A 24,705-nucleotide genomic window follows, 5' to 3' on the forward strand; every position below is an offset into this window, starting at 1 on the left:
AGACGCAGCTTCCTTCAAATTATAACTGGACGGCATCCACAAGAGATACGCCCGATGTTGTTCGAACGATTTATTTAACAATTTATGGAGGCTCGAGAATCTGACTCGAACTGGATTTATTAAGGTAAGCTTCACAAGAATTTATTATACCGTTATACTCTAAACATCGAGTGAAAGAAAGCGAACAATAAATTTAATGGACTTGTTAGCACGCTTCGATGCTCGCTGAAAATTGTTTCATAACAATTTTCCAAAAGATATTTGACAATCTCGGGAAATTTAAAATACACAGAGTTTCGGTGCGGAATTGCGTATTTGAATGTAAAAGGAAATCTCCCAATGTTTGTATTCGATAGAAGGATTTGCAACGAGCACTAACTGTGAAACCGAGAATATATTAATGTATGCAGATCTTACAATCCCTCAGTATGTTCTTCAAATACTTTGTACGTCATACTTTATTTTAATTCTAAGAAGAATAGGTTCATGTTTGAAATATTTTATTTATTAAACAAACGAATTTCCTACTTTTAATCCGAACTAAAACTTCGACAAGTGCAGCATTGTCCAAAACTGACTGTATGCATTTTCAAACTATTAAAAATACTTCTTAAATCGAAAACTATTTTATTTTTTCAATTCACTGCCAAAAGGGAATGAAAATAAAACAAAAATATGAATACCCTTGCAAGCAAGAGATATAGCAATATTGATTCACAGAGGGTCAACGCTTGCGAAGTGAAAGTTTAAAAAATTCATAAGTTGTATGACAGTTCCCTCTGTCCGAGTTTTTAATCGTAGTTTATGGAAGAAAGTTTTAATTACAGCCTGGCTGGCTGTGATCATTTCCAAGGTTTTATACTTTGGAATTGAGAAGATCTAGCAATTTTTTTCTCAATATTTGCTCAGCTAGATAACTTTATGGGTGGGCGTAGACAGAGTTTGACGCACACAAGTTATGAAATGTCTGTTTATTTTTGTAATTATAATTTTATGAAATAAAATGCTACCTATCTACTTAAGAATTATTTGAAGTTAGGTATATCTTAGCCATCCAATTCCAGTAAAATCGTTTTATGTTCTTAGTATTCGTAGGTATGGACCGGTAGTTGTGGAATTTAGACAGTATTTTTTTATTTTTTTAAATTACTTATTTGAAACCTAACTTAAATGACTCGTAACAAATAAAACTTGCGTGATTTACGATAATCGTGCCGTGCGGACGGTGGGCAGATAATTTACATTGATCCCAGCGCTGGCCATCAATACGGATAGGTCAGCAATTAGTTCAGGAGCCACCGGGATATTTATTCCTTGGCCCCTGTTTACTGATTGCTGTTCACATCGAATGAAACTATCGGATGCGACGGAATTAATCTGCGGCTGTCTTGTAGGTAGTTGGAGGTNTAGGTACTTGAGGTGTTAACGGTTCGCAATCTCATAGAGGGATAGCGATGGAAATGGTTTATAAAAACATCTGGGTTCATTCATACATAATGGTGCTGAAGCCGTTTGGTAGGGTAGTCTATCTTATCATGATAAGAAATCTATCAGTGTTCATGATGTTGAAAGAGGCTTTAGCAGTTGGAAGAAAGAAAAAAATAGTAGAATTCCTTGGCCCATGTTTACTGATTGCTGTTCACATCGAATGAAACTATCGGCTGCGACGGAATTAATCTGCGGCTGTCTTGTAGGTACTTGAAGTGTTAACGGCTCGCAATCTCATCGAGTGTGCTGAAGCCGTTTGGCAGAGTAGTCTATCTTATCATGATAAGAAATCTATCACTGTTCATGATGTTGAAAGAGGCTTTATCAGTTGGAAGAAAGAAAAAAATTGTAGAATTCCTTGGCCCATGTTTACTGATTGCTGTTCACAATGGGTCAGAGTTGCAATGGGTCATTGCACTAAATAGACGAAGAAAAAATTATGACGCACCCACCCTAGTTTTCCGTAATGACTGAAAATCAGGTCAAAATCCTGTCCTGAAGTTATTGAAAGTATTCATTCCTTAAAAACATGGCATTTACAAACGCTTTGTTGGAAGGATTGTTTATTACACTATATTTGTTCACAAGAGCTTTCTATACGAACTCTTATTGTTCTCTATTATAAGGAAATCTTAGAATAAACAACAAAAATCTCGCAGAATAAAATATTATTGCGTGGGTATAGAAATAATAATTTTCACTAATGAGTTTATGTAAGTACTTCAGGCGCTATCAGTTTCTCTCTTTTGTCTACTCAAGATACAATAACCTATAAATGTATTATCAAGATACGAGTATACATAATTATACAGGGCTTCGTACGCGTGTTTGTAAGTGAAAATTGATATTTACTTAAAGAGACATTAGTGTGCCTACCATGAGTTTACGTTAGGTGTGCTCGCTAGCGACTGCGTAAAAAAATGACATTTAAATGTATGACATATTGTGCAGCGCCCCTAGCGGCTACTTTCAAGAAATAAAATCTTTATATAATTTTTTGACGTATTCGCTAGCGAGCTCACCTAACGTAAACTCATGGTAGGCACATAGGTAATTTGCTTAATTCGATACCTACTCCATATGGTTAATTATCAGAAAACTGGGTAAATTTTATCATAATTATGAATTAAGCATAGACGTGCCTATAGATTGCTATGATATTAATACTACGAAATAAAATATACATAGAGATACAATTATGCATGCATTTCCCTCTGAAGGTATTTGCTACACTACTACTTCGTACACGTGGACCCCGTTTAACCCCATAAGGGTGGAGTTTCGTAAAATCTGTTCTTAACGGGTGTGTACACCCTAGGCACCTACCTGCTTTTCAAGTTAGTAGAAGTTATAGTGTTTTTATTATAAGTCGAAAATCCTCTGGCGCAATCTACGAACAAAAGCTAGTAGCGACATAAAATCGTTAATAACAAATTAAATAAAGCTTCCATTCCCGTAATGACTTCTAAGGACTCATTAATCATCTATTTTTAGCGGAAACATGTGAAACTTCGGATATAGACACATTTACATTAATGGATGTAACTCGTATTAATGGTGTAAATGCATCATTAACGCTAGGTTCTTGGTAATCCTCTGTATTATAAATGTAAGTATACGAACAGATAATTCCACGTATTTGTCTTTTGTAGCACAATTATGATAACTTTAGAACAAGTCTTGGATTACATGTACGGTACATGAAATCGGATTTAAAATTTTCGTCGTTATCTAAGGTGTTACTTTGCATTCTTGCCACATTTATAGAGGTAGGTAACTATACATACAGACACTGAACAGAAATCAGTACAAAAAACAATATCCTAAAATTATTATATATTAATCTTGCGTATTTTATTTTATAGACAACAACCTGTATAGCACACACACTATATCAACTACATAAGGTCTCACAGTATAAAGTTTGATGTGCCATCGTCTATTTCTACTCAGATCTATACGGAAAAGGAAAAACTTACACGAAAAAAATCTGTCCTTTATTAGGTGTCCTTAAAGTCAGAGTCAAAGTCAAAATTTCTTTATTTGTTTAGACTAATAAATAGTTCTTACAAATCGTCATTTTGCTCTTAAGGAGCCTCTACATGTCTCATAATCTTTTTACCCTACCAGCGCTACGAGACCAACATTTGGCAAGTGCTGAGAAGAAGCGCCGCAACAAACTCAGTCACCACTGTCTGCCGGTTAATATAAATAAATAGAAATAGCAGTAGTAGGTAGGTACATTCTGACTTACTTGCGTAGGTATTCCTTTGCCTTAAAAATATTGCAAATAATAAAACCTAAAAGCTGATTCTGTTTGGCCCACTGGTTTGGTTAACTGGTAGATAATGCCATAACAAAATTAAGTTCACCTTTTGTATAGCAATTTTTGTAAGCAATAAAGCTTTAAATAAATAAATAAAAGCAATAGATTTGTAAAAGTAATAGCATCGTTGTTTCTAACGACATTACTTTCACACCGTGAGTCTAACAAGACTTAAATTAATTTCCAGGGAAGGTCTGTGGTTTCGGAACACTCGGCCCTACATCAATTTAATTAAATAGGTATTTTCTAAAGAAATAATTGGAAAGACGCAAAAAGTTTTTTACCTGTAAAACTTAAATTACAGTCTTCATTTTCATTATAATAACATAATTAACTTATACTTACTTCTAAGAAGCCATAGGATCTTAATTATATTAGTAACATCAACCAATATTAATTGTATACTTCTCTGAAATGGTTTTATTTCGGCCTGATTGACTTACAAATACAATAAAATTCTCAACGCAAAGATCTACTTATTATACCAAATCTAGACTATTTTGATAAAAGTACTATTTTGAGCAAATAAGTTTTTATTGTCCATTCAGAAATGATTTTTTTTATTTAAGTTACTTAAATGTAATTATATTAACAAATGTATACCAAAAAAATTAATTTATATTTTTAGATTACTACATAGATTTAGTATTTATTACTCCTTTACGCAAGCAATTTGCGTGATTGATTGCCATTTTATTTAAAACTCTATTCAAAATCAAAATCAAAATCAAAAATATTTATTCAGTTTGGACCACAAGTGGCACTTATGAACGTCAATAGAAAATAATAAAAAAAGAAAAAGGTAGCCCTTATGGGGCACTTTACATGTCTCCTTATCTTTTGGGCCCTACCAGCGCTTCGAGACAAACATATGGCAAGTGCTGAGAAGAAACGCCGGAACAAACTCAGTCACCACTTATTGCCAGGAATTATCTTCTATCTTATTATCGGCGCTAGAGTCGATATTCAACAAAAACCTCCGTACACAGTCATACTGTTAATATAATAGCAGAAAATATGCAATATTGAGGAGACCGAGGAGAGTTGTGACATAAGTAGTCGATTTTTGGAATCCTATTACCTACCAGCTCGCAACCGCGCGTAATTTGTTAGCTCGAGTCTTGAACTGAAAACGTAGACTGTTACGAGCTCGCTAGTGGTTAATAAGTCCAAAAAAAATTACAATGTCACAACTCTTCTCGGTCTCCCCTAACGTTCCTTATAAGATTACAGTTGACTGTTGGTATTTGCACTGTTACAAAAATAACATAGTAATCACGAAACACCTTATCCAGGTGGCAGGCAGTGGCCACGCTTAATATTTTGTGAAAGATCTGTCGGCCATTGGTTAAACTTGTGACGCCATGTCAGCCACAGTAATTGAATCTTGTGGGTCCAGCTTAGGGTTCTCACATACAAGTAACAACTAGTGTTTATTTGCTTTTCCAATTTTTCACGTAAGAGGAAGATTGGTAAATTATTTGTCCAAAAACATGGACGGAAACACATTAAACATGGATCAAAACGTTCCATAGCATTTTTAAGCAATTATGAAAATATTTGATTCTACAAATATCACCTAACCATAATATATCTTAAGGCTNGGTAATAACATTTTTTCACGAAATATTCCTTTAGTGCTTCCGTTCTCTATATTTGAAAGATTATTGTAGAAAGATTAAGATTATCAGATAACGCCCTAAAATCCGATTAGTTTTCATTAATCAAAGGATAAATATTAAATTGATTTGGTAAACAATTGACGGAAGGGTTTCTATTGCTATCCTATCCTACTAATATTATAAATGCGAAAGTTTGTATGGATGTCTGGATTTTTGTTACTCTTTCACTCAGAAACTGCTGAAAGGATTTTGATGAAACTTTACAGTATTATTGTTTATAACCAAGAATAACATATAAGCTATAATTTATGACGATCTGTGACAAACTGAATTTCACACGGGTGAAGCCGCGGGCAAAAGTTAGTCTTCTATAAATATAAGAGGAATCGCATTTCGACAGCTCTTAAACTCTGTGTAGGTACTCCAATAAATCGGTAGTGACTATTACCCAATAATGATATTTTTCTTTTTAGGAATCTTTCCAAAGAATCGTCAAATAAAATAACGTTCAAAAAGCCTAAATGAGGGCATTAATTACGGGCAAATTGAAGAGATACACAATCATATTAGCGAAACAAAGGCCACATTATGAGTGCGGAACCCTTTTGCGTGTGGCACGCACTTGACGGGTATTCCTTCATTAATTGCGCTTGCTTATTTATTACTGTATCCTTATCGCTATTTATTTATCCAGTCCATATTAATTACGATTTTATCAGCCCCTTCTATGGGTCTTCAAATATCAACATATCTAAGTAGTCGTGAATTTATTTTCTGTTCGTATTTGATACTTTTGCTCGTGAAAGTTTTATCGTAAAAAAATTTAAAACTTTTAGTGATTTTGTCGTACGAACTGTCTATTTTAAGAATCTTAATATTAATAATTTTCTGGGAAGAATTTATAAACGCAAAACTGAAACTTTGAATCATTTTGCATGTTTATTTAACCCTTTAACTGGTATAGAGAAAAATATTTTTCATTAATTTTGTACCTTATGTTTTCTCCATAAGGTTCAAAATATGGTGGCAACAATTCTGCCACTACCAGGTGAAGGTTTAAAGGAATTGAATCGGATGTAAACTTGTAATGTGACTTGCATCGAAAATGCCCATGACAATGATATCTTTGGGAACTAATTTTAAGCATTTGACCAGGCAAAAAACGCATGTTTGTGACCATTTAGCTCCACAAGCTGGCCACTTTGACAGTGACAGCGGACAGCGAGCGGGAGCCGCAAACTTAAAGCAGCGACCCAGTTAAGTAGGGGCCACCCGCTATTAAATTCGCTCGTAGCTCTTCCCAAAACGAGGAGTTGTGGGTTCCTATTTAGCCCCGTCGCTGCTCTGGAAACTTAAATATTTTAGGCAATAATAGCTTTGTGCTAATGCCTAATCCTTAAAAACTTTAATGCCCGACAGGGTCCATAATTGTACCTATCTTTCCTTACCAATAGCACCTTTTCTAAACATTATGGAAGCAATAAACTATTGAGTATTGAGTATCCACTTTCACGACAACGTACGTACAGACGAAGGCAAATACTGTGCCTTTTCAGTGACCATAATCGTCCGTGATTTTTCGTGTATTTATTACTACGAATTCTCAACACCATAAAAATTGCCCTAGCGGGATTCGAACCGCAAAAGCAAGCAAAAGAAGCTCCAAGTTCCAGCTTTACCATCATCTTACCAGAAATCCACTGCTGGACATAATATGCAATGGTCCAATTGACTTTCAATAAATTGGTCTTTGCTTTGCGCTTGCTCGTGCGCCGTTTCCTAAATTATCAGCTGTTTGTTCTTGTTCTCCCTCAGAAAACATATGTTCAGTTCCTAAAACACCCGACTGATAACAAGTCTCGACATGAACAGCTATTTACTTCAAACAAAATAACATAAATTACAAATGTACAAGTTGATTGTATCAGCGTTTAGTTGCTGAACATCCTTATTGGTTTGCGCAACAAAGTTTGCGGAAACGTGATCAGTATGTTGATCTATTCTCTAATTTCTTGTAACTAAGTGGAACTACAAGTTGGACAAGATTGTTCCCGTAAACTTTTGCCCGAGATAGTTTGGTCCGGTTGAGATTTTTACTGATATTTTCTGATGGAAATAATGTATCTGTCGGTACTCCCTTGATTACAAAGCATTTATAAAGATTGATTTTTACATAAGGATACATTTGAAGATTTGTGGTGAGGTAATTCAGTGAGAATAATGCTTCTTCTCATTCAAGTGAAATGCACTCTTATAGTCAATCTGAGCTACTTCAGTTTCACAGTGTCACAAGGACACTGCTCAATAGGTTAATGAAATTAAAATCGACAAAGAGTAAAATCACTTTAACTAAAAGGTATTGAAAAATCAATGGTAAAACTCTTGGGATTTTTGCTCGTCATATTCATCTCGTATGAAAACTTTCGTGTCAAAAGTATCCCAACGATTTGATTCGAGTTTGTGTATGGCAACAATTGACTCCGCCATCCAGACGTGGTCAACGTTCAATGCAAAAAGGATATCGCTAAGTGAATACGCCCATATTGTTATAGAAGTTTGAGTTTTATTCCTCCAGCGTTTTCTATAAAATTCGAATTATCCACGTCGCGATCAGTCCTCATTTCCTTTGAGGAAACCTCTTTTGTTGATCTGTTTCTTGTTATCCCCAAGCAGATATTATTGTGGCTGACGGTTTAGAAGCTTTGCCAAGTTATTTATAATGAGCCTCCATTTCTTTAACTTTATGATATCTTTCCTTTGCTTACCTACATTTACCGTTCTAATGAATAAAAATGTTGGAAAAACCTTTACGCTGATTCATTTAGACGTAACCTTACGTTCCGGCTCAAAGGACCATTTTTTGGTTTGGTGATCATTTTTCGTTTGAAATACGAATAAAGCTTGTTAGATCAAAAAGAATATAATGATATTCCTAGGATTATCAGTGGCTCTTATACAGTGTGTCCGGGCTTNGTGACGATAAAATTATTTAGAAGTTATTTTACTATTTTTGATTCTAGATTATTCGTTAAAAGTAAATAACCATTGGTACTCTTTGTTTCAGAGAACTCATCCAAAAACACATGTTTTCGTCACCTACGAAAGCAGCCTGGTGGCTGGCTACGTTTTTCAGTGTTTTTGTCACAGGTGAGTTTTTATAAAATTAACAATCATCATACCGAAAACATATTATGGAAATACATTTCACAAACAACACTTCGTCTCCTCTTTTATTAATGGATGTTTGTTAATTGAGTGCGGTTGATTCGAATGTATTAATGATTTTCTTCACTAACGTACTATTGTCACACCATATTGATTACCAATGAATTATAATACATTTTGATATACAAAACTTGTCTAACGTGTCTATAGCACCAAGCTTTTAACAAAATATTTAAAAAAAGAATTAAGTAACTAGGTAGTTAAATATCCATTTAATGTATTTGACACAGATTATAAAGCTTCACTTTATATAGGTACTTTTAGCCAAATACTTACCTAATCGCACTTCGCTTAACGACACCGACAAGTTAATACCCGTCCGCGGTGGAAAATGGAATATTAATTTATTAGAAAATTCTGGAGAGTGGAGTTAAGAGCCTGTTCTTGGGCAAGCCTATAAAACCGACCAATAATAATACGGGCCCAGACGGTTATTAACTGGAAATTCGTTTAATAACACGCAATTGTTAAAGGTAATTTTACAAGGAATAAAGATCTAAAAAAATTGATAATACCAAAATTTTAAGATTTCTCGTTACATTTTACGAAAAAATTATACATTAGCGTCTATTGTTCTTTATTTGTGAAAGAAGTAGTGAATAGGGATTTTAACTTTTACATAAAGCTAAAGGTCGTTTAATTACAGACTAAACACCTGTCAGGTTTTATTCGACCTTAGAAGTTCAAAATTAATTAAGTAGGTAGTTTATACATACTTAGGTAGAAAAGTTTTGCTAAGATATTTTGACAAGGCCAAATAAAAGCAAGTTTTTAATCACAAAGACTCTTAAATATCTGTATTTTGCTTACTTATAAATAAATAACAAGACGCATATTTCTGTATATTTCAAAACCCCCTCTCAATAGTCAATTTCCATACTAAATTAAACTTTTAAATCCAGAATCATCGCCCCAATACCCCTAGTTCTATCTATGTAATACGCATTCCAATTTATTTTATGCTCTATAAAGATCCGGCTATAAATTCGGCGGTAAAGTTAATTTACTCCGGCAGGTGAGATGCCGATCCAGGCCGAGACGGAGCCGGAGTTCCTGCAGGCTCTAGAAAACCACACTGTGACGCAGGGCCGGGACGTGCACTTCACTTGTGTTGTCAACCACCTATCTAACTATAGGGTGAGAACAAAAGGACAACCTTTTGTTTATTTATTGTAATTTATTGCACACGTACCTAGTAAGTAAGTAGGTAGGTACTAGGTAAGTGTGCCGATTCAGGCCGAGACGGAGCCGGAGTTCCTGCAGGCTCTTGAAAACCACACCGTGACGCAGGGCCGGGACGTGCACTTCACTTGTGTTGTCAACCACTTGTCTAATTATAGGGTGAGTTTTGTTCTTTTGTTTATTAGTTGTAAGTTGTAATTTATTGCACACATACCTAGTAAGCAAGTAGGTACTGGGTTAGTGTGCCGTGCCGATCCAGGCCGAGACGGAGCCGGAGTTCCTGCAGGCTCTTGAAAACCACACCGTGACGCAGGGCCGGGACGTGCACTTCACTTGTGTTGTCAACCACTTGTCTAATTATAGGGTGAGTTTTGTTCTTTTGTTTATTAGTTGTAAGTTGTAATTTATTGCACACATACCTAGTAAGCAAGTAGGTACTGGGTTAGTGTGCCGTGCCGATCCAGGCCGAGACGAAGCCGGAGTTCCTGCAGGCTCTAGAAAACCACACTGTGACGCAGGGCCGGGACGTGCACTTCACTTGTGTTGTCAACCACTTGTCCAATTATAGGGTGAGTGTTCTTTTGTTTATTAGTTGTAAGTTGTAATTTATTGGCTGAGTAGGTGTTAAGAGTGCCGATCCATGTGGAGAAGAACCACACCGTAACGCAGTGCCGGGACGTGCACTTCACTTGTGTTGTCAACCACCTATCTAACTATTGGGTGAGCATTGTTTTTTATTTCTAAGTTGATACAACTATTGCCAGCTTTATTGATCGGCGTGAGAGTTAGTGTTAGGCAAAAGGTATTAGATTTAAGAACGATACCATGTCTCTCATAGTTTGTGACATACGTAAATGAGATCGCTACGAGGCAATCCCCGTCATCTCCACGTAGGTGCCTAGTAATGTGAACACATCGTAATGTGTCTCGAGTTGGATTTCCGGACTATTTGTAACATTTTTATACCTACAGATTGGCAATATAGTCCAGTCATTTAAGCTTAAATTAGGTAAGAATCTCGGAATTCGAGATACCCAGCTGTAAGTCTGTAAATACTTGATATTGATACCCTAAAAGTTGTCTCAAAACCTACATATGGTAGGGTGTAAGCACCTATTAAATTTTAAGGTCAAAGGTCACAAAAATCGGTTTTTTGCGCTTTTTTTTGGAAATATCTCATTTCCTATGGGTTTTTTGCTATTTGTATTTATTATCAATATTGTAGAATACTAAATTCTCTACAAAATTTGTTTAAAAAAAATTTTTATACGGTGAACCGTTTTCGAGATAGAGGGCGGAGAGCGCGCGGTCACTGCATCACTTCAGGTCAACTTAAGTGGTAACATACAGACGGACAGAAAAATTTTACTGATTGCATTTTTGGCATCAGTATCGATCACTAATCACCCCCTGATAGTTATTTTGAAAATATATTTCATGTATAGAATTCTGTCCGTCTGTATGTTCCTTATAGAAACAAAAACTACTCGACGGATTTTAACGAAACTTGGTACAATTATTCTTCATACACCTGGGCAGGTTATAGTATACTTAGGAATTCCCACGGGAACAGGAATTAGCGGGAAAATCCTTTTGTATGAAAAATCTAAACGCTTAACGGAAGTTAGACGCTTGAAATTTGGCATGTAGGTACCTTAGTAAACTNGTTTTTAATCACAAAGACTCTTAAATATCTGTATTTTGCTTACTTATAAATAAATAACAAGACGCATATTTCTGTATATTTCAAAAACCCCTCTCAATAGTCAATTTCCATACTAAATTAAACTTTTAAATCCAGAATCATCGCCCCAATACCCCTAGTTCTATCTATGAAATACGCATTCCAATTTATTTTATGCTCTATAAAGATTCGGCTATAAATTCGGCGGTAAAGTTAATTTACTCCGGCAGGTGAGATGCCGATCCAGGCCGAGACGGAGCCGGAGTTCCTGCAGGCTCTAGAAAACCACACTGTGACGCAGGGCCGGGACGTGCACTTCACTTGTGTTGTCAACCACCTATCTAACTATAGGGTGAGAACAAAAGGACAACCTTTTGTTTATTTATTGTAATTTATTGCACACGTACCTAGTAAGTAAGTAGGTAGGTACTAGGTAAGTGTGCCGATTCAGGCCGAGACGGAGCCGGAGTTTCTGCAGGCTCTTGAAAACCACACCGTGTCGCAGGGCCGGGACGTGCACTTCACTTGTGTTGTCAACCACTATCTAATTATAGGGTGAGTTTTGTTCTTTTGTTTATTAGTTGTAAGTTGTAATTTATTGCACACATACCTAGTAAGCAAGTAGGTACTAGGTTAGTGTGCCGTGCCGATCCAGGCCGAGACGGAGCCGGAGTTCCTGCAGGCTCTAGTAAACCACACTGTGACGCAGGGCCGGGACGTGCACTTCACTTGTGTTGTCAACCATTGTCCAATTATAGGGTGAGTTTTGTTTTTTAAATATATTTTGTAAATTACTGGGTGAGCACTATGGGTCGAGAACTCGAGAACTACACCGTGAGGCAGGTCTGGGACGTGCACTTCACTTGTGTGGCCAACCACCTATCTAACTATAGGGTGAGCATTGTTTTTTATTTGTAAGTTCTAAGTTGATACAACTATTGCCAGCTTTATTGATCGGCGTGAGAGTTAGTGTTAGGCAAAAGGTATTAGATTTAAGAACGATACCATATCTCTCATAGTTTGTGACGTACGTAAATGAGATCGCTAAGAGGCATTCCCGGCATCGCCCGTAAACACACCGTAATATTATGTATCTCGACTTGGATTTTCGAACTAATCGTGTCTTACTATTTTAGTTGAAATGGAAGGCGAAAGTTTAACATCTTAAATATTTTGTAAGATTTTTGTACAGATTGGCATTATTGTTTATGGGATCAATAATATTTGGTTTTGGGTACTAGGACAAAACCTTATTGGAAAACCGGTCGTTTGGTTTAACATCCTTAAATTCATTTAGAAGCATTATACTGCATTTATAATGCGTCTGGCTTAAAAGCTTAAACCTTTTGTAGCTTTTTGAGGTAATAAAATAGTTGTGCTTTTTTATTTCAGGTCACAAATATTCGGTGAAAACTCTTTATCACTTTCTTATGTAATTCAGCGGTTTTAAACTTTGTTGTCCTGGAATAACCACACGAGAATTTTGTCTTTTAAAATACGTTAGAAATTCTTGTGATGTTTGAGCTACCACCTTGTTACATAACTTAGTTGGGTCGACCCAGAAGCCGACCATTTTCAAGTTTGTCCTAAACTAGCTACACCCACGCAACAACTAGCTAATCTTAGTGTAGTTATAAATACACTCGGTTCTGTATGAATGGTTGAAGTTCAAAGTGTTTCTGATACTTATCAGAGGGTCTATATTTATAAATCAGCGTTTCCTAATGTATTTGAGGTTATTTAAAGCTCGGTAAACGCTCACTGTCTGACCTTTGAAGAATCAGAAACTTTCAGTGAATAATAGAAGAAAATGATACGTTTTAAAACTATTTCGTAGTAGGTAATGTTAAGTACCTATATTTGTACAACCTAATTTTACACAGCAATCTTGCAGGGTTTGCTATAAATACACAATATGCTGACAGAGCGATGAAATTATGTTCCATGGCCCTATTACATGAGTGACCAAATGTCACGTGCTAAAAACAAATAATGTTTTTTACAATAGCAAAGAGCATAGCACTAAAAACAGCACAGCTTCATAACAAGCTTGAAGCTATTGTTCTCCGTTTAACTTTCCAAAACCGTATCAACCCTAACTGAATCTTAAACCATTCAGATCACGTACAGTTTTAAGTGGTGACTACTCGTGTGCTACATTGGCTGCTAATTCCTATTTCACCCAGTGTACTGCAATAATCATTTTCCAAGCCATTTTAGATAGTGGTTAAACTGTTGCTTACTTTTGAAGGTTAAAAAACTGCCTCAAGATTATTTAAGTAGGCTATTTACATGACTAACATGAAAAGGCCTTGCTTCTCAAAGTTTAAATCTCTTTAGGATTTTTACCTTTTATCATGAAGAAGATGAAGAGATTTACGATGTAAATATTCTTATAAACGAACGATAATGCCCGTCGGACTACAAAATATGAATCAGGTTGTTATCACAATACTTTGTTATTATAGGGGCCATCTATAAGTATCCCTTGTTGATTACCCCTTTCTAAAGCACCACCATTTCCGATTGCTTAATTGAACTCTACCAAATTTGACATACCTAACTACCACATTGGGAACCAATTCTGCCAAATTTCGCATACCGCATCAGGAGCCATAACCCCTAAACAGTCCCACAAAATGTTAGGTGAATCAATTAAGCCTTTGATTGGCCTAATTCACAATGTCTATTTACCGGACCTTCCGTAGACGGTCACGCCAATTTGGGCCCATTCAGAATATTCACCCGCTTTGTTAAGTAAGATTGCATGTAAGGGAACCCAATCACGTTTTTCAGTGAAAGAACTGATTTTTCTCTTTGAATCTCGTCGAATTTTATTCTGCAGCCGACGTTCGGAACAAAATATTCAATCAGAACAAACGGTTTTGCATAATGACTTCAGTAGAGGTTACTGTTATACTAAGTCTATTAACGATAAAATGATGAGTTTTTCAAAGTAGAAAGTGAACCAAAAAGCTCACAAATTTTTACAAAAAAGATCTCCAAAATGTTTTTACGAAATTATAAAGCAGTTTTAGAATCTTCGATAAAGTTCTAGGATTCGCGTCCGTTCGAAAAGCAATAAAACATTTTAATAAAAGTCCATGACAAGTGCGCTCGTTGCGGCCGCTAGCTGCAGAACAGAGGCGGAAATAATTCTCGCAAACAATGAAATTGTTACTAATTTATTTTCCGACCGCAACAAAGCGGAATGTCACGTGAAAAATGCTCAGCGGCGTGGATGGGGCCTGCATTCCTCAGGTATAGGGCCATTCGCACAGGCAACAGTTTCACTAACGTTTAGTTTAATGTTGTCGGTGAAAGAAGTTGAACAGTTTTGTACATTCGCTGCAGGAATTGTTTCATTTTAGTCACTGAAATTTGGGTTGCACAATTTCTGAAGCTGGTAATTTCCAACTATAAATCATCACATCTTTGGTCAAATATTTTTGTGAGGTTGGCAGATAAGTAGTACCTAAAACACACATACTGTATGCCTCTGAGTTGAAGACTTGTTTTATCACTCTTGTTGGTGTGATATCTATCTGTGAATGATTTAAGAGATAGAACTTACCTAAAACTTCTCTGGGAAGAAAATATCTTATTTGGAACTGTTTTGTCTGTAAAGGATACTTTTAGAACTATTATTCTCTAAATTACATTTTATCAAACATTAAAAGTGCCAGTATAATAAACAAAACAGAAAAGTTAAACCTGCATGCCGACGTAATTCGAGTTACGACATTAATCTTAGATGTGAAATGAAATTTGCCCCCGTATGCAGCGGCTACAAACGCTTTGTTGTGAAGACACTCGCTCTAATTGCATTGTTAAATTTAACCCCCACGTTTTGCTGCCAAATTGTTGAAATTCAACCACGAGCCGAGCAGCTATTAAGAACAATAACATCGTTGTGTCTGTCCTTTTGAATATTGAAAATGGTACTTACATGGTACATCGCATTCCTTGAATAAAGTTGTACGATTTAAAACTTTACCATACAAACTTTAAAACACATTTTTTGCGTAGTCTTGTATTCATCCGACGTTATAAGACGAAAATGTCTGCGGTTAAACTGGACCATGCATAAAATACTACCTCACATGTTGAGTTTCTTTGCTGTTCATATATTTTGGCTGAAAAATGTCCGGACAACTCTTTTACGATTTTTGTTCCATTCTAAACTGGTCTAAAACGCTGTAAATTCAGCTTATGAATAGTATATGAACGCTCAGAAAAGTGGCTCCAGCGTATGTAGATTTAGCCCAAAGCAACCGAAACGCTCCCAGACTGTTAGCCACTTTAAGCTGAATTTTACTTTAATTACAAAAAAGGGAAGAAGACTTTTTGACGCGGATGCTTATTACATTCAGAAATAAGCATAGAGTTCCGATTCCATTACGAATTCAGATGAACAATGAGTAGGGTTTCTGCTCGAGCTTTCTCGAACTCGAGAAAACTCGAGAAATTTGGAGAAAAGAAAATTACCGGAGCTCGAGAATTCTCGAGTTTCGATTTTGAAGCTTTAATATTCTTGAAAGCCTTTTTTCTTAGACAAAAGTTAGTTTTTAATTATTTAATAGGTTAACGTTGCTTTTAGACTGGCCTAGTCTTTCCTTCCTTCCTTTAACTGATTTGATTTGCAAGTAATGATCTCAATCGAAACTAAGTAATAATGTTCACCAACGAGTATGCTATATTTATTATGTATGTTTTAACTCTGACTGATATAAAGACTGAAAAATTTGTTAACTGTCTGTTAGGTTAGGTACTCGTGCCTCCCTCCGTCCTGGGGGACCTTTAGGGCTCGCCGTGTAGGCAATCGCCGGGAGGGACTGTGGTAGTGTAGGCTTTGTCCGGAATCCCACAGTTCCTTCCCACTTAAGGCGAATGACGGAGCACCGGGGTCTTTTAGTGGGTATGCCTTGTCCTTCTGACTTGGTGAGCCCCACATAACCTACCCTGTCCCCGTAGGGTAGGTATGCAATCCAATGCATTTTTCCCCAAAAAAAAAAGTACTCGTGCCTCCTCGTAAAGTTTATTCAAATCGTTATCTTTAAGAAATTTAAACATTTATTAAAAGTTTTTTTTGGTTTATAAAAAAACTATTTAACGTAATTTTGCTATTTGGACTTGTGTTCTTTGGAAAACAAGTGATTTAATTGTAGCTCCAGATTTTTATTGTTAACTAGCTGACCCGGCGAACTTCGTACCGCCTTAGCGTAGAGATTTTCTTAATATTTTTTTCCGTAAGAACCATCCTTGGACTTCCACAAACATTTAAAAAAAAGAATTATCGAAATCGGTTCAGCCGTTCACACGTGATGCCGTGACAACGCGAAACGGGTTTCATTTTTATATATATAGATTATCCTTAAAGTGCACGTGACTTTATGACTTTTGTTACGATTATTAGTTAATATTAATTATGAAAGAAGATTTTATTTTTTGTTACTTTCCTTACAAAAATAATTGGTACTAAATTCTAATATTGATTGTTGTGTAATAAAAGTAGGTATATTAGATTAAAAAAACCTGCGTTTTTATTAAATTTCGACCGATTTTAACAGTTTTCATTAAAAGACTCGAGATCCGAGAAAACTCGAGACTTTGGCCTCGAGAATTCTCGAAACTCGAGAAAAAAAAATAGGTCGAGAAATCAGAAACCCTAACAATGAGTAATTTCTTGAAGGGATTGATTAGATAGGTAATGCTTTGTAGTTGTGTGTCTTTTGGTATGTAGTATGTGACAAGATTTATCTATTAATTTTCTTCAGTTTCTGTCTTGTTTATTATTTAATCAGCGGCCACAATCCAAGTGAAAAACTAAAATAGCTATTAAGCTATTTACATGACTCAATCGAAACACAGCCTTTAGTACCACAAAATACGGTATCACATATATTTTTATAGTCTATATCCCACTTATAAATCGGATTTATAGCTCTGAGTTGAGAGAACTCCAACAAAGTAGTTCATCATAATGAATGTAATGGATGCAGATTATTCAAAGTCTTCAAAAGCGGATGAGAGCTGATAAATATTTTTTTTCGTTAAAGAATATTCACCATAACAGTCTTGCATCGGCGGGGTTCGACGGATTTCGATCTGGCCATTCCGGCACCTTCATCATTGGGCTATTAAAGTGTCGCTCCTTATTAATTTGTTCGGCAAACAGAATTTTTAACAATTATTGTTGTTTTTAGGTGGCATGGATCAAGTCAGACTCAAAGGCGATTCTGGCGATCCACACCAACATGGTGGCGCTGAACCCGCGGCTGTCCGTCACGTACAACAACCACAATACGTGGAAGCTGCACGTCAGCAACGTGCAGGCCAACGACTCTGGCACCTACATGTGCCAGGTCAATACCGACCCTATGAAAAGTCAGGTAAGTTTAAATTCTATCATCAATCAATTGCTACAATAATCTGGGGGCACGGCAGTGCCCCCACCAAGTCGAGCAAGAANAAAATTCGCCACGAAGGTGACGATGAGAACCGTGGCGATGAGAAATACCCATAAATATATTGACTTGCCCATCGCATGAAAACACGTGTAAATTAAATTATTTAGTGCGATGGCCAAGTCAATAATTTATGTAAAACGTTAAAGATTTCCTGGCCTGGACTTGGTATTACATGGATCTCACAACTTTTTACCGTAGAACAACTGAGTTGCGAGACTTGGTTTTTTTGACAAGTATTGTTTTTGATGGGTCTATACTGTCTCGGTCACGTACAACAACCACAACACGTGGAAGCTGCACTTCAGCAACGTGCAGGCCAACGACTCTGGCACCTACATGTGCCAGGTCAATACGGACCCTATGAAAAGTCAGGTAAATTCAAATTCGTCAACATCAATCGCTGCAGGAATCTTGACTAACTTTTATATGTGAAAGTCTCTGTAGGAACGAGACACGAGTACGCAGTTTGTTTTTTACCTACAAGTTTTAAAACACTGAACTTTTTTTGAACATAAGTAAGCAAAGATCCTCCAGTTCAGCTAAATATGTTCGTGTAATAGGAGTGAGTTAGGAAACCCATCATATACGAGTATCTACAAAATTCATTAAGTAGGCATCTAAAAATATTAGAACTTTTGAATTTAACTTTTAAATCCTACTTATTATGGACACGACTAAATAGAAATTAAAATAACTAAAGCAAGCGATTCCAGTCCGCAATTTACGTACCGCATGAAATTAAGTAAAACGTGATGATACTAAAGCAAAAACAGGAAACAAGTCCGACCACGCGCTGGACTCAAAAACCACCAGTCGGATTTTAATGAAACGGGACAGTTCTAAATGAAAACGCTTGGTCAACATCTGCAATAGAAATACTAGTTTGGACTAGTTATTGCTCGTTGGAGTTAATAACGTGTCGTATAAATCTGCACATGAACTGAAGCTTAGGTTTCTAGTTTATGAATGAGGATTTTAATTTGGCTTCGAAAAAGGCGAGTTGAAAATGCTTTTTGGAGAATTTACCATCATATGCGGCTGTAGAAGTTAACGACAAATAGGATATTTCGAATTCGTCCAGTTGATCAACTCACTTTTTGGGGCCGATAAAAAAGTGAATCACTTTTGAAAATCACTATTATTCAATGCCAGTCTTTAAAACCTGTAATTGCAAATTACCAAAATTACTTACTTAAAAACTGGGTGCAGATATTGACCCATCTTTTTACTTTGTGAGCGATTGCAAAAAACTTTAGTGTCTCTGTTAGTTAAACTTGTTGTTCTCTCTCTAGCCTATGCATGGCATTCTATTTCACTAGTAGATTATTCATAATCAACTGCTTTTCCTCTAGATGGGGTACCTATCAGTGGTGATACCACCAGACATCGTGGACACGGTGGCAGAGGGTAGCACTGCGCAAGAAGGCGGCAGCGTCCGCCTGACCTGTATAGCGACGGGAGAGCCGCCACCAACTGTGCTGTGGCGACGGGAGCACAACAAACCCATCGTCTTCAGGCATGAAGGTGGAAGGGAGAGGAAAGGTAAGTTATAGTTACTTAAGCTGGTACAGACCGACGACTTCATAAAGGTGGCAGGAAGGCGCTGGATGCAAGCCGCTACCAACCAGGCGATGTGAAAAACATTGAGGCCTAGTATGTTCAGTAGGTAGTGGATGTCCTGTGGCTGAAGTGATGATGATGATTATAAAACTGGTACAGAAGGGCAGTAACTGTCTAATTCAGCGGCAGCGTTTAGTCAAAAAGAGCAGCACTGAGAAAATCGGCAGCGTTTGGTTACAAAGATTGTTATGGGAGAACTGCCGGTGACTGTAATGTGAATAAGTAGATAAGATAAGTCTTTATTCTCTTTTTTGATCTAGGTACCTAAAAAAACCTTTGCCTACCTACATATCAATGTGCAAAATGCATGTAATACGTTGATGATATGTTATGATTTCTGTATAAACAGTTAGTAATACCTCTAATATGTGATAATTTACCGCAACACCTAATTAGATGCTTAATTAAACCACCGGTCATTATAATTAGGTATCGATAAATCGATTTAGCAAAAACACACAAACATGGCAATTAAGTACGGTATTTACAGAAATACATGATATAGTCATGTTTCGCAAAATGTAAGTGTTTCATCGAATCTAGTACTTCCAGGAATTTAATGATAGCTCCATCTTGATAAATTTAGTTACACAAGCCTTATAATTTAATAATTGTATCATAATTGAATCAATTTAGAGCCTTCGCTTTGTGGTCTAATATCTTTAGCTAAGTTTGTGACGTAATTGTCAAAGACCAATAATATGATTTACCTGACAGTGACGCAGAAAATCTTATCAGGATGTTAGAATTCATGTTAGTTGCGGTAAATGTTCAATGTTACCACGGTAGGCGGAAGAAATATATCCAAGACAACTAACTATATTTCCTGATTGTTTATAGTGAATATAAATATTAAGTACGAGTAAACATTTTAATTATTTTAATATCCATGTAGGTAGTGATGGAAACTATCAAAAAGAGAGTAATCCAAATGAGGTTATCCTAACCTTTGAAGAGTTAATTGTCGAATAGACAAGTCGTAGACTTACTTTATCTTACCTCACACCTTTCACAAAATCCGCACCGATCTTATATCGTACCTATAGCAGACCCAAAGGACTCCATAATTGGGAACGCTCACACATTTTATAAAGGTGAACAAAACGCTGCTCTTTACTACCTAAATTCCCATTCTGTGCCTACTTATCCTTATTATCGTAACGTCCTGTTAAGTTAAACAATTACGAGTTTACGAGTGAAATGGACAAAAATTTAAACAACTTTTCCCCGCTCAAAATTGAATAAGCCGAGGTAATAGGGCTGGAAGAACCATTTTTCTTCAAACAATTTTTGATTGTGCGAGCGGTTAACGTCCCGTTTGTGTTAAAGCCTGGCGAAACCCTGTTAAAATAGACCGAGCCCAAATGTAGACCCAAAGTAAGGTAAGTAATCAACTTAACTCGCTTGCTGAATCTCTGTGCCTGATATTAGGCTCTTTGACTACATTTAGCCCATACTGGGTGGCGAAGTCTCATAAGCAAGATTTATAAGTTAGTTCTTATATATGACCGGCGTAAAACACATAGGTTTTCGTAGTGCAGTGGTTTTGTCTAGAAAATTGTTTATTTTACATCTTACATTAAAATATTTAAAATAAAGTATTAAGTCTCACAAATCTTATAGGTAAATTTATTATTCTGTAGTATTCTATCTTTATCTACAACATTATTCAGTCCTGAAAGGGGGAGAAAGAAAACTTTTTAACAATTTAAATGAGTAATTGATTTCATTTTCACAACAAGAAAAGATACTCTATTTCTGATCATGCCCAAAAGATGGTGAATCAAGGAACATCTAGCAAAATCTCATAAATGGTTTCTCAGTGTGGCAGTTACCCTAGGCATATAGTCTTATTAATATAGTTAGGTACATGCAGCGAACGCTGAAGCAGCGGTAATAGGTCGGAAAAATCGTGAATTGAACGCTTCCCGGGAGCAGGAAGAAGGTTAACTCGGGCTGCCGCTAAACGCTCATTGTTCACTATACACAGTGTATAACTGTATACTGTATACAGTGTGTAACAGTATACGGAGTGTTCTAGCTGCATTTTAATTCACTTCATTAATTCTGCTGCGGTATCGGCTGTGTTTATGTAACAAACCTAAATGTAAAGTTGCGGTCTTTTAACCTTTTGTGCAGTCAGTTTTTTAGGGAGAGCACTTTAGAATTAATGAAAAACGGGTATTGGAGATACATTTAGGAACTAGGTATAAGTCTAACACATAATATTATTCGATAAGTACGCAGAAAGTAGTCGAATACCGAGAATTTAGAGGTTGTCTTGCAAACATATGATGTAAATCGACTTCTGTGGAACAGGGGTGAAGATTGTTCCCAGAAAATCATTATTTTATGTTTTTATATTTCGTTAACATGATGTGTTCAAAGAAAATGTACTTACTAAATCGTAATAAAGTTCTTTGAGTTAAGTTAGATTACTACACCTAACTTTGTTTTTATAAGATTACACCGAGTAATATTCCACTTAACACGTCATTATATTAATTCATTTTGAAATCTGTGTATTAGCACAGTAGGTACTTAGATTAGCTCATAAGTATACTGTGGTATTAGCCAACAAAAATCTGTTTCCTAAGTAAATTATTTTCTACAGTATTTTGCAGTGAATTTTTCAAACGTAGCGCAGTATCCGTCCACTATTCTAACTATTCGCGCGAAAGAATTTCTCATTTCACTCGTTTCTAAGGTTTTTAAAGGTGTTTAATGTGAACAGAGGGAGTGTTCGTTCATAAAAAGTATTTGATGCGAACAATAAAACAGAAACTGAACGGATCGGATTTTTATTCCTCGTAGTTTCGTTATCATCACTTGTTCGAAGTCTCTAATGAAGCTCTAGTAAGGAATTTCGTGTAAAAAATCGAATTGACTGTACCTACTACTGTTGGTCAGAATTTTCTTATAAATCCAGTATTGAACTTGAGTTCTTAGATTTCTATTGTTCTTTATAGTTCTTTAAGAATAATCTTGCTTTTTGTACCTATCCTTATAACGAATTATAAGTAAGTAGGCATTACAAACAATCTAACCTACCTACTTGATAATGGTAAATTTAATAAATTAGTTCGTTCGTTCGTTCGTTTCAGCCAAATGACGTCCACTGCTGGACAAAGGCCTCCTCCAAGGCTTTCCACAATAAATTAGTAAAATATGATTATTGTATTTTCACACTTTTTAAAAAAAAATACTAAAAATATGGCTACTTATAAGTTACCAAATACTAACACGCGTTTTAATTTTATGAACTCCTGATAGGTATGTATAAGTACCTACCAAAACGAAGATTTCAGCTTGCCATTAAACTGATTACAGTAACAACTTCGAAAGAAAACTTGATAATGCAATGAAAACAAAACTGCGTGAAACGCAAATTGACTTTCCAGGGACGATATGATTCGTCGACGAAGTTTATCCAGTTAAGAGGCGCGATGGCGCGGAAAATATCGAGCGCACCATGCAACTTGTTTTCTTCCACTTATAAGAAAACCACAGGGAAAATAGAACAGACACTATTCGAATAACTTCTAATATGCATAGATATCGTATCAGAAAAAACACTAATGGTGCGTCCTCATTGGCCCAACGGTCATCCTGCTCACCCTGCTCTTGAGTGAGCAGGATGTCGAGTTTGCCGCGCGAGCCCGGTCGCCCAGTGTGGACGCACCATAACAATTTACGTGTACTTGGCGCTATGTGACACCCACGTGCCCACTGTGGACAATCGAATAAGAATTCATGTTTTAGAATGCAACGCGCCGCGCCCGCCCCGTGCACTCGCGTGCAGTCTAGCAAAGCTTATGTTACGCTTATGCCCCTGTTTACGAAAACCAACCGTCTGTGAACCAAGGGCAGCTTGACTGGCGAGATGAAGTCTAAAGTATCTACTTAACTCAAAGCCTGCCTCTCGAGGTTTATCATCACCATTATCATCATTTCAGCCATAGGACGTCCACTGCTAAACAAAGGCCGCCCCCAATGCTTTCCATGTTGATAGATTGGCAGCGGCCTGCGTCTCTCACGAGGTTGGCAGTTACTTATTTTAGTTTTAACATGACGACTTAAGTAACTATAATGTAACTAATGTGCTCATGACCATACTCCTTTATCCATGTCTCAAAACACACGTTTTGTTGCTGTGGCGTGAAGCTCATGTGTGGTGACCCTAGTAACGTCACCTAAGTACGTTAAATTAAGCTTTCATAGAAATAATTTCGATAAGCCTAGTAGTTTCTATATTACGTCGTATAGAGAAATCGCTCGAAAAATGAGTGTCTGCTCTCTTTGTGCTACAATTTTTAAAATAACTTTCATCTTCTAGTTGAGATGATGTGCTTAAATAAAATCATACCTTTATTACTCTCACTTTTAAGGGTCTTTACTTTTTATTCCGTAAATATACTCGTAAGATTCTGCTATCATCATTAAATATCCTGTACAATGCTCTTCAATCCTAATCTAAACCAATTTACGAGTAAGAATGAGTTGTCGAAACTCTTGAAAGTCCAAATCATTTTTTGTAACTAGTTAGTGTGTCTGTCTATATCACTAAACTATCTACAAGTGCCTACATCAAAATACTTTTCCATAATGCAGCTTTCAGTCTTGTTTACAAAATTATCAGCAGTCGCATAGCATTTCAAAGTATTTTATAGATAGAAAAGCCAAAACTGTTAGAGCCAAAGCACACGATGCGTTACGGCGCCGCACCGCTCGTGTGCCCGCCACAAATATTTCTATGTGACGACGCAGCGACACCGCTCCGGCGTCGCACCGCACCGCAACGCATCGTGCGCTTTCGCTCTTATTGTCAATGATTTGAAATGTGCAAAGTTCTCGAATAAACATCGGGGCGGCACGAATAAAACCGCGCCGCATCTGGCTAAGCCTGGCTCTATACTTACTCACATGGATTTCATTATACTACTGTGCATAACTTCTCTGGATTTTTCCAGGACTCGTTCGGTTGGGACAACGATTATGTGGAATTGACTGAAACTTTTTGAACAAAATACTCTTACTAAAATTTTCTAAGTACACAAATTGTAGGTAATAATTTCATAATAAGGTTTA

General features: G+C 36.5%; 1 protein-coding gene across 3 annotated transcripts in view; it reads left to right on the top strand.

Annotated features, from left to right (window-relative positions):
* The window catches only part of LOC114360195 (lachesin), a 106,427-nt gene that overhangs the window by 34,515 nt on the left and 47,207 nt on the right, over nucleotides 1–24,705 (top strand). Inside the window, exons 2-6 of one of the 3 annotated variants that reach the window (XM_028314794.1) lie at nucleotides 3–124; nucleotides 8,501–8,583; nucleotides 9,677–9,798; nucleotides 17,734–17,919; nucleotides 19,350–19,539. In XM_028314794.1, coding sequence (XP_028170595.1) covers nucleotides 8,520–8,583; nucleotides 9,677–9,798; nucleotides 17,734–17,919; nucleotides 19,350–19,539 — 562 coding nt within the window. In that variant the 5' untranslated portion in view covers nucleotides 3–124; nucleotides 8,501–8,519. Of the gene's footprint in view, nucleotides 1–2; nucleotides 125–8,500; nucleotides 8,584–9,676; nucleotides 9,799–11,760; nucleotides 11,880–17,733; nucleotides 17,920–19,349; nucleotides 19,540–24,705 lie in introns of those variants that run through there. The other 2 variants (XM_028314793.1, XM_028314797.1) reach the window with 2 other exon arrangements.

Source organism: Ostrinia furnacalis, unplaced genomic scaffold (assembly GCF_004193835.3).
Source record: "Ostrinia furnacalis isolate ACB-3 unplaced genomic scaffold, ASM419383v2 OfSCF4915, whole genome shotgun sequence".
Lineage (NCBI taxonomy): Eukaryota > Metazoa > Arthropoda > Insecta > Lepidoptera > Crambidae > Ostrinia > Ostrinia furnacalis.